Source organism: Alosa sapidissima, chromosome 3, assembly GCF_018492685.1.
Source record: "Alosa sapidissima isolate fAloSap1 chromosome 3, fAloSap1.pri, whole genome shotgun sequence".
Lineage (NCBI taxonomy): Eukaryota > Metazoa > Chordata > Actinopteri > Clupeiformes > Clupeidae > Alosa > Alosa sapidissima.
The window spans coordinates 23742083-23755008 of record NC_055959.1 but is presented as its reverse complement, the minus strand read 5'-3'; the positions used below and the strand labels follow the sequence as shown (position 1 = coordinate 23755008).

General features: G+C 41.5%; 1 protein-coding gene across 1 annotated transcript; it reads left to right on the top strand.

The window, feature by feature from the left end:
• The first annotated feature begins 686 nt into the window (after positions 1-686).
• On the top strand, positions 687-12926 carry LOC121704634 (heparan sulfate glucosamine 3-O-sulfotransferase 6-like). The gene is made up of 2 exons (XM_042085020.1): positions 687-1472; positions 11478-12926. Exons 1-2 carry the CDS (start codon positions 928-930, stop codon positions 12103-12105), a joined length of 1173 nt encoding a protein of 390 aa, XP_041940954.1. The 5' UTR covers positions 687-927; the 3' UTR covers positions 12106-12926.

Below are 12926 nucleotides of genomic sequence, written 5' to 3'. Positions count from 1 at the left end.
CACAGCCCTGCCAGCGGGTAACGTGATATGCCTCCATAGCTTTACAGTGATGAGCAAATCCCTCAAAACCGTCTCTGCCCATAACTGTTCACACACCTTGGCCTCTCTCTGATGAGCGTGTTTTCATATTCCCAAAATCATGGCATTGAGGTTTCAGGTAAAGTTCTGCTTTGAGGGAAAAAAAGTATAATGTAAGATTATAGGGACTAGGGAGAGTGATCAGTTAGTGTGTGACATATCTGAAATGTCTACCCTTAATCCCAACATAAATTATGCCAGATTATATTGCAAAATTACATGGGAACATGTCTCAGTGCAGGTCTTTAATGTTATTGTATTGTATTGTATTCTTTCAAAACTGAAGGGTTTTGAAGCCTGATAAAATGTTCACATAAAACAATTAATTGAAGTGTACAGTTAGCTACTCAGGACAATGTGTTTGTTGTGCTGAAGAAATTAATAAAACAGTTATTGTTTGTTCTTTGTATATAAAATTACACTTTGATATCACTTTTATAAGCTATTGGCTTCTTTGAATTCTGCTCCTCAGACTTCAAGAACATGGTTTTCTATGTACTGGATTTATTTGGAAAGGGTGGAGACTTGAGGAATGGGCGTGGATTACAGTTTTTGAATGACATGTAAGTGATGAGAAATGAATTCTTCCATGCAGGACCACGGGCACTGCCACACTTGATTTGAAAGAAATGAACACCAGACACGCAACAATTTAATTTGGTACACTGGTGTCACTTTTTATTTTAAATGAAAGGGAATATTTTTAACTAGACTTCTAAATTATAATTTCAGTGGAAAATTGGGACACGTCTTCTTATCTTTGATGAAGACCGGAACACGGCTATTTGATACAGAGTGGAACAGCATGTCAACTTTCTGCTGTATCTGCTCTGACCAGGAGAACGATCCATGGGATGTCGTGTATGCAGCATTAGGTTGAACTTCGGCAAGGCGCTGTCCAAAGTATCTGTATTCTTTATCATGCTTTTGGTTTTCATGTATTTATTCTATAGCCTCGCCGGATTCTCTCACTCCTTCCCAAAAGGCACATTTGATCTGCAGACCTCCGTCAGTGAATATGATGCCGGGGACGACTTTCAAGATAATGTCAGACTTTCAGAATATTCACGTGTCGCGCATCCTATACGCAACCGAACGGACTTTATTCCTGGCCTCTCCAGCGTTTCACCTAAATTTGCCTGGCAAGTCATCGGTCACTTGCAGCAACAGATGCTGGAGAGGGCAGGTGCTGGCGAGGCTGTTTCCAGGAGCGCAATGCCTGTATCGAATTCATTTGGATCCAAGAAATTCCCCCAAGCCATCATCATTGGCGTCAAGAAGGGTGGAACTAGAGCACTTCTGGAGTTTCTGCGCGTCCACCCTGATGTTAGAGCTGTTGGCGCGGAACCCCACTTTTTTGACAGATTCTATGACAAGGGGCTGGAGTGGTACAGGTATGAAACACAGACCTCATCGGGTTGTCTTATGTGTACAATGCACAACTTGTCTCACAGTTTTATATAAAACCATCTTTGTGCCGCGTTTTAAGTAATTATTTAGAATCGTCATGACATGTAGTGTTCAACAGATTCGGACCAACCTATTTACACAGAGCTGACCTGTTGTTAAAGGCAAGACATGTTACAGTTATGTCTGTCCAGTTCACCAACTCAGACAGTATCCGTCAAAAATGTTCACCCCACCTCGCATACGACACCTGTTAATGCACAATGTACAGCTAGGCAATGCTTTGAGGTAAAGTTGGTAACCCTGCAGTAGGCTTTTCAAGGGTAGCCTAACTTGCTGTGCACATCTCTCCAGAACGATACTTGCACTTAGGAGCTTAATCTTAAACGAGGGAGAGAGACAGGTGGTCTTGCACTCTTGTTCGATTTCTGAGAAGTTGATTGGGGCTACCTAGAGTAAGATATAAGTGTCACAAGAATTCATTGTGTGAAAGTGTGCATGCCTTTCAATCACTCACATCAAAATGATCTGAAGTTTGATTTGATAATCCCAATGTAAAACGTACACAGCAGATCTTAGATTTATCAATAATATACAATCCTACTGTTTCATCTAAGCAAGCTGTGTTTCCCAACCCAATTATATTCAGATGTATGCAACCTTTGCCACATCTTGTCTCTTATCTGATGTACAGATCATGTGGAGCCTTGCATCAGCGAGTGCATGCATAATATATTTGAATGATTTTGTCTGTCAGTACATCTCAATTCTTCATAAATCACATGTCCTTAAGCGACAAGTCAATACAAACAGACAATCAGATTAATTTTATTTTAGTTAGGCGGAAAAAAGCATCTATCATCCAGGACAGGTCATGCATGTACAGACTGGTTTGGTTTGCATTTGAAAGGAGGGCCAGTGCTCGTAGATGATGCATCTCGCCTGCACAGTGAGATTGTGTATGTATGTATGTGTGTGTGTGTGTGTGTGTGTGTGGTGAAGGCTTTACTATTGTAAGTGATAACTGCTAATGGAAACGTTGACCTAGATGACCAAAGCTGTAATTTGTCCATGGTTCTACTCCAGTGAATGGAATCACCCCTGATGATCTCCAGATGTCTGGATGATCTTTGCAAAAGAGACTGCTGCCATAGTGCAGAGGTCTGATTCCCCCCCAGCAGCACCCAGTTTCACTGTTGAACATGAGAGAATGAGAGAGAGCGAGAGAGAGAGAGAGAGAATGAGAGATAGTTAAAAATTCAAAAGTGTCAGTTTCATCTTTCCTTCTCCCCCTGAATATGTTTGAGCAGAATTTCACGTAAAACAGGAAAACAGATGGAAGTACTTTACTGCTGATCATTTTAAGTGTGCTGCCCCCCTGCCCATCCCCCTCCACCACCCACCCTCCCTTCTCCACCTACGTTCCCATACCCAGGCCTGGGCTCAGCACTGGAAGCCAGGATGAAGTGTTTGTCTGGAAATGCCTGTGGCAGATCTCTCTTCCAGGAAGCAGTACAGGGCACTGCTTGTCTTTTAATTGCCCCGACCAGCGAAGCTGCTGGTGGCAAGCATGGTGCCGGTAGTGGAGGTCCTGAGGCCTGGGACTCCCAGAATCCTCCTGCTTGTGGCTTTGCTGGTACATACAGATGTGGCCACAAAGCTCCCCCATGAGTGCATAGTATCACTCAAAATGGTATCTAGCCTCGTACACGGTCTTTTACAAAGATGGCACCATGAAAACATCTTCTGTTATGTTCCTCCCCATGCAATACTAGCCACCCTATAAAAGCAGAACAAGAAAACAGTGTTAAAGAGAGAGAAAAACAATGTTATGACATTCAAGAGAATAGACAGTAACACTGATGGTAAGCCTTACCACTACAACGTCAAAAAATGAGCTGTCATCCAAAATACACACATAACACTGGGTAACCTGCGCCATCATTTTGGCATTTACTGGCTCAGGTTTCAAACGCAAGGAGAGCGATTGCACAGAGGTTTCCTCATTGCATGCGCCAGTTGTCAGGGTCAAGACACCTGCCTTTGGACCTGTCTGGTCTGAAAGCTTTTTTTCTTTTTATTATTTACAATTTTCTTTTCAAAGAGAGCCCTGGTGACAGCTCAAGCATAATGACTCACTGAAGAGGAAACTGCGGCAGGCCTCTCCATTGGAGTCACAGTTGATGGGACGAGACTGGTTGCAAAGCGTTTATGTGGGGGGGCCAGGCGGTCACCTCTTCCTGTTAGCGTGGGGGTCACCTGACTCGACTGTCACGCCTCAGTGAACATGCGCTGTTTGTCTACATTCATTAAAATTCCGCGCTGGCCTTACATGTCAGCTTTTCCCACAAACCTAGCTGATCCCTGACATCTGATTTGAGGGATGCTTCTTTATTCTCCTCCTGTTTTGTTGCTGACAGCTTGCATAATTTTGATGCCTGCAGTGGAGGCAGTAAGGGGCAAAGCTATTCGCAGTTCACCAAACGCCTCTTGGCTCAGGTTGACAAAAAGGGTCTGTGTCTTGTATGAGAGTGTGGTAAAATCATATTTGACAAAACAAACATAGCTGAATAGTTACTGTGGTTGAATTTAAGTGCCCTAGTCCTTTGTTTACTTCTGCAAAATTACACAAGCTGTAATGATGAAGAGATATATTATATTTGTATATCAGTAAAAAACAAATCCATCTGAAACATTCAAAGCCCTGTGATAGGAAGTTAATAAAAAAATTGGTTGTAAATGTACGTGAATGTGGAGAGGATTTCAGTAGAAGCAGCTCTCTGTCCCCATGGCAATCCTGGCCTGCTGATCCCAGTCAGAGACTTCAGCTCCATGGTGATCTGGAAATGTTAACAAGGACAGAAAGGGGTGACCAGGTGTTGTTTCAGTGAAACATCCACATAGTGAATACTTCCCCATGATGGAAGAAAAGTGAAAATAAATGCACAAGAGACACAAGAGACCTGAGCTGTGTTTTCTAAAAGTGATGGATCATGCTGTAAGGCTCATTTGTGAGAACTCATGTCCTTGGCTGGCTGTGCTGCCTCACCAAGACCTTGCAAACAGTCCATTCACCCGTCACTGGTGCATCTTGAGATCATCAAGGAGTCAATGCCTGAATGTGCTTCTCTGACGTATCATTGCCAGACCACATTTTCGGTTTGCTTCCAAACCTTTTTATTTCGGGTCTTTGGTAATTTGTTTGTAATTTTTTGTTCATCTGTGATCATTATGCAGAAACCCACAGAACTGCCCTATCAAACTTATTTAAAAGTACATTACTTTTAAAAGTAATGGTTTTCTTGTTTGTGTTATCTGTTTTTATTTTTGTTTGTTTCACATATGATCCAAAGAGAGAGGATAGCACTAACAGTGGATCTATAATAGGCCTATGAGCCATGCTATGAATGAAACATATTCTTTTAAATTACTTGCCATTACATTAGTATTTTAAATTACTTGGTCAATAGTTTCTGACAACTTAATAACTGACTCATTTGTTTTGTGTGTTCCTTTACAGTTGATCTCACCATAAAAATGCAGACAATTAAATCACACGTCTTACAATAGTAGCCTACACAATTAAGAACATTTCTCAAATAAATACATGTAAATATATGCATTGAATCAGAGTTTAAAGGCACACTATGCAAGATTTTCACCTTCATGAAGCCAATTTTAATGATAAACGACTTCGTTCAGCAAATCGTTTACCTAGCATAGCTATACAGCAGAGAGTCCCTACCGAGAAAACCAGCCATGCAACTTCCAAGAGTGGCTTCCAAGACTGCTAAAACTCGCAAGAATCTGAAACCTTACCTTGTCAGTAGATATAGCTCTTTGGAGATAGTTTTTGCCTGTTGTAAATCCTTCACCTCCACAACAAAAGCATTTGCATTTAATTGTGTGTGTGGAGGGGGGGGATGAGGGAAGTTTGCTATTTACAATAGCAGAGTGACAAATAAATACATCGCGACTCTGAGGGAGCTCTAAACTCGCCAAAAATACCTAAACCTGCATAGTAACTGTGTTTTTCTGTCTTCTGTCTGCATTACTGACAATGTAGCAGTGTTTATGGACTCCAACTCCAAAACCATGTCTGTTATAGAAAAGGAACCTATATTGGATAAAGTCCAGCCAAGTCAAAAAACAAATAAACAAACAAAGCCATGAATAATTTTCATTTTTAGATTTCAAACAGGAGATATATTTTAGAACTTTTTGAAAGCATTCATTTGGACACACCACTTGCTAAACAATTATTATGACCGCCGCACAGCTAGTCAGATTCTTTTTTTTTTTTTTTCTTTTTCGCATGTCCAAATTTCCGTCAAGGATTCCCGGGACACTGTAAGACCGGGGTACACGAAACTTGGTGGGCATGTAACCCCACATGGATAGCATGGAACCATCGCTTTTCGTTTTGATCTGTAGCCCCCCCGCTGGACTGGACCCCCCGAAAGGAGGGTAGGGCAGACACAGTTTTCTGTGAATATCTTGAGAACTGTAGGGCCTAGGATGACCAATTTGACACATGTGCATAAACAGATACACACGCACACACATACATTCACAGTAATCCTAAGTATGACACATACTCACACAGTAGACATATATACGCATGCATGCACATGCACACACACAGGCACATAAACAGGCAAACACACACATGCACGCACACACACCCACCCACACACCCACACACACATAAACATAAACATGTATACGCACACATGCACACAATTCAAGAATTTCTCAGAATTATGAACAGGCAAGATGGGGGTGGGGTTGTATAAAATTTATATTACATGTGAAATCTATGAACTAATCATGTTTTGGTACTTGTTGTCTAGCAGATACCAGTGAGAACTGAGTGTGCATAATGCAATTCAGTGAGACAGTTAGAATCATATATGCCTTTCAGCGTGACTTATTTTTGTGGAAAACATGTGCTGGACTGGGCGGCGGTCACATTTTGTACCACTCTGCGGTACATCTAGTTTTCATATAGTACAGAGTACCAACAGTAATGAAAGATAATATAAGAGCATAGACATGGATATCGATCATGTACGATATATGATGTATGATTTATGAGAAGGTCTCCAGAGAGTTTAAGCCATGCAGTTGAATGGGAAAAACGACTGTACTCCACAAGTTCTGTTATCAATATGTTGACAGTCTGTCAATTCGCTGACCTTTCCCCTCTGACACAAAAGGCCATTTTCTATTGGATTGCAATTAAAATATGGAAATACAGCAAAGGGGGGCAGTAACCATCTGGAACATGGACTTTTTGTAGCCTTGACGTTCTTTGATCATGCCAGAAATATTTTAGTAGGAAAGATGGGCACTGACTCAAATACCACATAGCTCTTATGATGTTGTGCTTGGGCAGTTTACAAGATTTTGTACATGATTTTCCTGTAGACACCATATACTGTACGTTTACCAAGGGAAGGTTTGTCCCCATGAGAGAGACCAAGGGAGGATTTTGAAGCAGTGGAACAACAAGAGATGAATAAAATGCTTTCAAAAAGCAACAGTATTTGGCATGAAATGCTTTGAGAGAGCTGTTGTTCATAAATGGTCAGCAATCTAGCAGTGCACTGGTGAATTTATGGAACTTCTTACAAAAATGTAGTTCTAATGAGGATCATTGAGGATCCACTTTTTACAGTTTATATAGTCTATGTTACAACACAGGGCATAATGTAGCCTACACATATTTGTATTCTGTCATGTCAAGTTCCATGCCTGATTTTCAATAATGAAAACTGCATTCTAAATACGTTCATCCAGCATGATGGAAAATTGATTGGTAGTGATTCATTTCCAAAGAATTGCATAAACCATGGATTGATGGTTGCAGTTGAGATTAATTTGTCTTGACCTTCCATGTGATCTTTCTTAAGTCAGAAACATAGAACATAGAAACATATGGGATATTTAGTTTTGTTATGATCACGTTTGCTTCCACTTTGAATTGGCTTTAAAAGGTCTCAGTTGAACAAATGCAAATAAACTGTTCCTTTGTGCTATCCTTTGTAACATGCCCTTGCTTGATCATTTCATTTAGTTTATCATGAATTGTTTTGTTATACACGTCCATCAGCACTCAGTGGCATCAGACATCAGATCTGGGCTGCTGTCGATCTTATCCTCCATTTCAGTCTAATCGTTGCCAGTTAATGTTTTTTTTTTGCTGAAATGCATCCTGACAGATAAGGAAGTGTTTCTTTTTTTTTAAAATATCACAAGGACAGCCATGGCTTAGCTTTCTGTGGTTCTAGAGAGGTCAACGGCTGAGAGAGATGTCATGTCCAAATAGTGTGGTGGTGATATTTGACAGGAAACAGCCAGTGAAACATATTCAAAATTCTTGGATGCCATGTTTGTGTCCGTTGCCAAGCCAGCAAATACTGATGTTTGATTACGATTGTAGAAAATGAAAAAGAAACAAACTCAGAGCTCTTTCTTCTGCTGTGTGTAGTATTGAAGCTCTATGATGATGTACTTATTTCTTAAGGCTGGAATTGCAATAGAAGGGTAGTAATACTTCTCAATATGAAATATAAATAAAAATGACTCCTTAAACCTTAGAGGGACCTCGAGGTTCTTAATGTGAGGTATAACTTAAAATATAAAGCAGTACATATGGGCCTAAAATTGATGGCTGACCATATCCACAAGGGGAGTGAAGAGACAATGTTAACTGTCCAATATTCCCTTGATTATCCATTAAAATACAGACTTTATGAGGCTAAACACCTTCCTTGTGTTCATGGCCATCAGACAGATTTGGAGGATTGGCTTGGTTATTGTTGAACTTATGTCTGTGAACTGTTTTATTGGCAATAAAAAATAATCTGGTGCAGCAGTTTTTTTTGTCTGATGTGGCTTTCTGTTGTTGTTGGTATGTAGAATGTGTCGGAATGTTTAACTTTGTGTGCAGTGTTGTTGTTATTGCAAATCCTGAGGAGTTGACTTCTTAATACCCTTGCAGCATGTCATCAAAGTCCCTTCAGGAAGTGTTTACATCATTAAAGCTTTAGATACAAATGTTGAATTATAAAAAGATATTGCGCGTCTTTATGTTTGTTCCCATGTTTATTCTACTCTTCTACATAGCCCTCTCTGTATATAGCATGGCTTTGAGACATCAGCGGTGTTGTACAGATCTGTACACATGGGCAGGATTTGCTTGGAAAAGATCGGCTGTCTCATGCACAAAGACTGTAGTGCTTCAGGGCTTTTGTTTTTATTGATGTTTACGAGATGTTTCTATCAGGGCTTGATTGCGTTGTATCATAAAAAAAATCAAGGATGCTGATGTCTCTCCAGGGACTCATATTACAGAGTTGGTGATTGTGGTGGGAGCAACAAAGCAGTTCTTGAAAAGACTAGACTCAGAGTAAATGCAGAACAGTGGAACTGTTCGGAATCTTCAGCGTCAGTGGTTTTGAAACTTTCTGAACTGACATACAGGATCACAGGAGCACCTAAATACGTACAATAGTTATGTGCACACACACACACACACAGACACACACAGACAAACACACACAACCCCTTTCAAACACATCAACCCCTATCAAAACAGACACTGATGCACATGCAGGTCACACACACACACAGATGTCCGCATATTCTCATACATGCCGGCAACACTGCCGCTCCCATACAAATGTGCGTCTGTACCCCCCGCTCTAGACTTGGATGGTGTAGAGGTTATATCTCTGAGCCTCCTCCCTGCATTAAGTATTTATGAGTGGTGAACAACAGCAAAGGTGAGCAGACTGGAGCGTCTGTGAGGCCTTGAGCCCTGGCAGAGTGTCTGGTTCAGGGGCAGCTTGATCCTTCGTTAAAGAGCACCTCTTCTGGAGCCACCAAGACAGACAGATTGATCTGGGGGGAATAATATTTGGGAGACAGGAGGCCAGACAACGACACATAACACTCAACCTTTTTTTTTCCTTTTGGCTGGAGCAGTCATTAGTGTTCATTAGGGGGATGTATTTATCTCTTGAGGGAGAAAGCAAACCCAGCAGGACCCAGGAGGATAGACACTGACTCAGAGACGAGACGTAAACAGCCTCCTCTAACCTGTAGAGGAGATCGTTTCTGAAATAAAGCAGTTTAAACTGGAGAAATCTGTTTTAAAGTAAACAAAAAAAAATCAGAATTTGTTGTCTACCCAACACAGAAGTCTAGTTATTGTCCTACCATACAGAATACAACATATAAGCTCATTTGATACACACTTAAAGTCCCTGTAAACCAAAATCGGAGATTTGTTTGTATAGGTTAGACACTTGAATTTCCCCTGGGGATCAATAAAGTATCTATCTATCTATCTATCTATCTATCTATCTATCTATCTATCTATCTATCTATCTTGTATATTTTAGAAAACTACTCACTGTAAACTGTGGCACTGAAGTGTAGAGTTAGACCATTAAACAGATAATTTTCAGTGTTCTGTTTTTTGGGCAGTCCGTATATGCAGTAAGTTCCACATTTAAGCATACCCCCTCCCCTTTAAGAGTTGAGTGGGCAACAAACATCTGTAGCTTATAATTCTGACACCATGAAATCAGATGTAATTTAAGCACACACACACGGTTCCATTTGAGCTGAGCTAGATGCTCTCTCAGGCTGCAGTGCATAGGGTTCTACTGCGGCTGGAGCTGGGCTCTGTACTTTAAACAGAGAAAAGAAAAGCATGTGTCTATTGTTTTGGTAACTTTTGGTTTGTGTTTTCTTTTTCAGTTTGAGTAGATTTTATGCAACTTGTAGGTCTCAGGGAGACAAACGAAGAGGTCTGCTGTAGCTATGAGTTTGATATGTCCTTTTAATATACAGTATGCCCTCTGAATAAATTAAGATACCAAGAGTAATGTGTTAAGGTTTTTGGATAGATACAACTACAGATGAATAGAAATTCATCCTGAATAATTATGTAGGTTCACCTAAAACCACAGACATGCACTGTTAATATTGGCCTACATGCTCCAGCAACCATTCTCAGACAGTAACAAATGACAGAAATGAGCCATATTGACACTTTACTTTGCAAATCCATCAAGCAAGTTCCACCGAAACTCATTGCACTTGTCAGCAAAGTTTTCTTATTGAGCTTATGGGCCATTTCTGTTGTTGTGCTCTTAATGGTGTTTATTTTCCCTGAGCACATTGCTACAATTTGTCTTGAAAATCCACATGTCGACCACAAACCATGTGGGCCGGCTTAGGGAGTAAATAATGGATGAGCTGGTGATGGAGGCATGTCCCCTCTCTGATGGCTGTCCGAACCACAAACAGACCAGGAAAGGGAGATGGAAAAATGACGTGGTCAAAAAAGATTCAACATCCTTATGAGGAACGTTTATTACTCTGGATCAAACAAACTTCTTTTTTTTCTATTGGAAAATCTTTTGTAGGAAAATCAGTTAGTGGTGCAAATATACATGCACATAACTGATGAATTAAATGAAATGAAACAGAATGAGATTGGACTTTAAAGTTCAGTAGTTTAGTTTTTTACTTTATGGTCTGTGAAAATGTGGGATGTTTTCATCCCACAGAAATCAAGTTTATGTAAACGGATGTAGTCTCTCTCTCTTCCCTGGGGACAGACTAACATTTTGAGGTAACATTAACAATCTGTCTCTTACTTACTTTGATTGTTTTAATATGGACAGATGTTGTTCCAGACGTGACACTGCTTATTTTCACGTGCACATGTTCCATAACACTGTGGGTTCTGTATGTTGTGCTGAATATCTAATGTCTGGTTCAGGCCAGACTGTTGTGAAAAGGCCAAAAGACCAGAGTAGACAATGATTAGAGATTTAGGAAACATTCTATTTTGACCAAATCGAATTGCAGTTTACTCTGTTTGGTGACTCACTTGTGATGATCTGACTAATGAAAACACATCCTAACCCCCTCTCTCGTCCACCACTCCATCTCTTTTTCTCTCTCTACAGAAATCTGATGCCTCGCACGCTGGAGGGACAGGTGACCATGGAAAAGACGCCCAGCTACTTTGTGACCAAAGAGGCGCCGCTGCGGGTCTGTGCCATGAACTGTGACACCAAACTCATCGTGGTGGTGCGGGACCCGGTGACCAGGGCCGTCTCCGACTACACCCAGACCCTCTCCAAGAACCCCGGGCTGCCCTCCTTCCAGAGCCTGGCCTTCCGGAACGCCTCCTCCTCCAGCCCGGACGCCATCGACACGTCCTGGAGCGCCGTGCGGATCGGCCTGTACGCTCAGCACCTGGAGAGCTGGCTGGGACACTTCCCGCTCTCGCGTTTCATGTTCGTCAGCGGCGAGCAGCTAGTGGCCGACCCGGCGGGGGAGATGGGTCGCGTCCAGGACTTTCTGGGCATCAAGCGCATCGTCGGGGACAAGCACTTTTACTTCAACCAGACCAAGGGCTTCCCCTGCCTGAAGAAACCGGAGGGGAGTGGGCGGCCCCGCTGCCTGGGCAAGTCCAAGGGCCGGCCACACCCCCTCATTCCCCCAGAGGCTCTTCAGAAGCTCAGGGACTTCTACAGGCCATTCAACCTGAAGTTCTACCACATGAGTGGTCAAGACTTTGGCTGGGACTGATTCGTTGAGGACACAATCTCATCATCTGTAGCATTTTAAAGCTGAGGTACTACAGGAAGCACTCTTGTACTGTTGTACTCTTGTACCTTGTTGCTAATGATGAATCTTCAGTTATTGAAATATCATCAAAACATGGATCACTTGATTATCACTTACACTGGAAGGGCCTAAGATGTTCTTATTCCCATGCAAGCTGTTTCAGGCTGAGGCCAAAGAAATGTTGGTGGTTGCTGTCAGGAACACAGGTGACACAGCTTGTACATAAAGTCTCTTTGATCAGCTATTTGACTGAAGGTGTCAGGGTATTGTGAAATTTCCACTGTACAGATCAGAGAGTGCAGCTTTAACACATTTCAGTGTAAGATAATTCACTTGTGTGACAGAATGCTCCAAAATCAGTGAGGGGGACCGGGAGCGAACAGGATGAAATGAATTGTACTCAGCACAGGACGGCTCTGTGAGCTGTGTGTCAGTGTTGTCAAAAACCACTTGCTTCTCAAATGATTAATGTCTTTCTCTCAAGTTCTTTTTTGCCCTCCATGGGAAATACAAAGCTGTTCTTTCCAGTGTTCAGGTATGTATATATTGTAAGTCTGTAGCTGTTGCTGTTGCTAGTTCACTGTCAAGAACAAGTCTATGTTTTTGAGAACATGTACAAATCTCTGCAACACATTTTTATAAACTCCATTAAGAACATTGCCAAGTCCCTGATCAATTGTATTCATCTCTGTTATACATTTATAAATGGTGTAAATAGGATGCAAATGTCTTGTTCAGCCCTGCATAAGTAGAATTGCCTGTTATATGGAGATTTCCGCTGC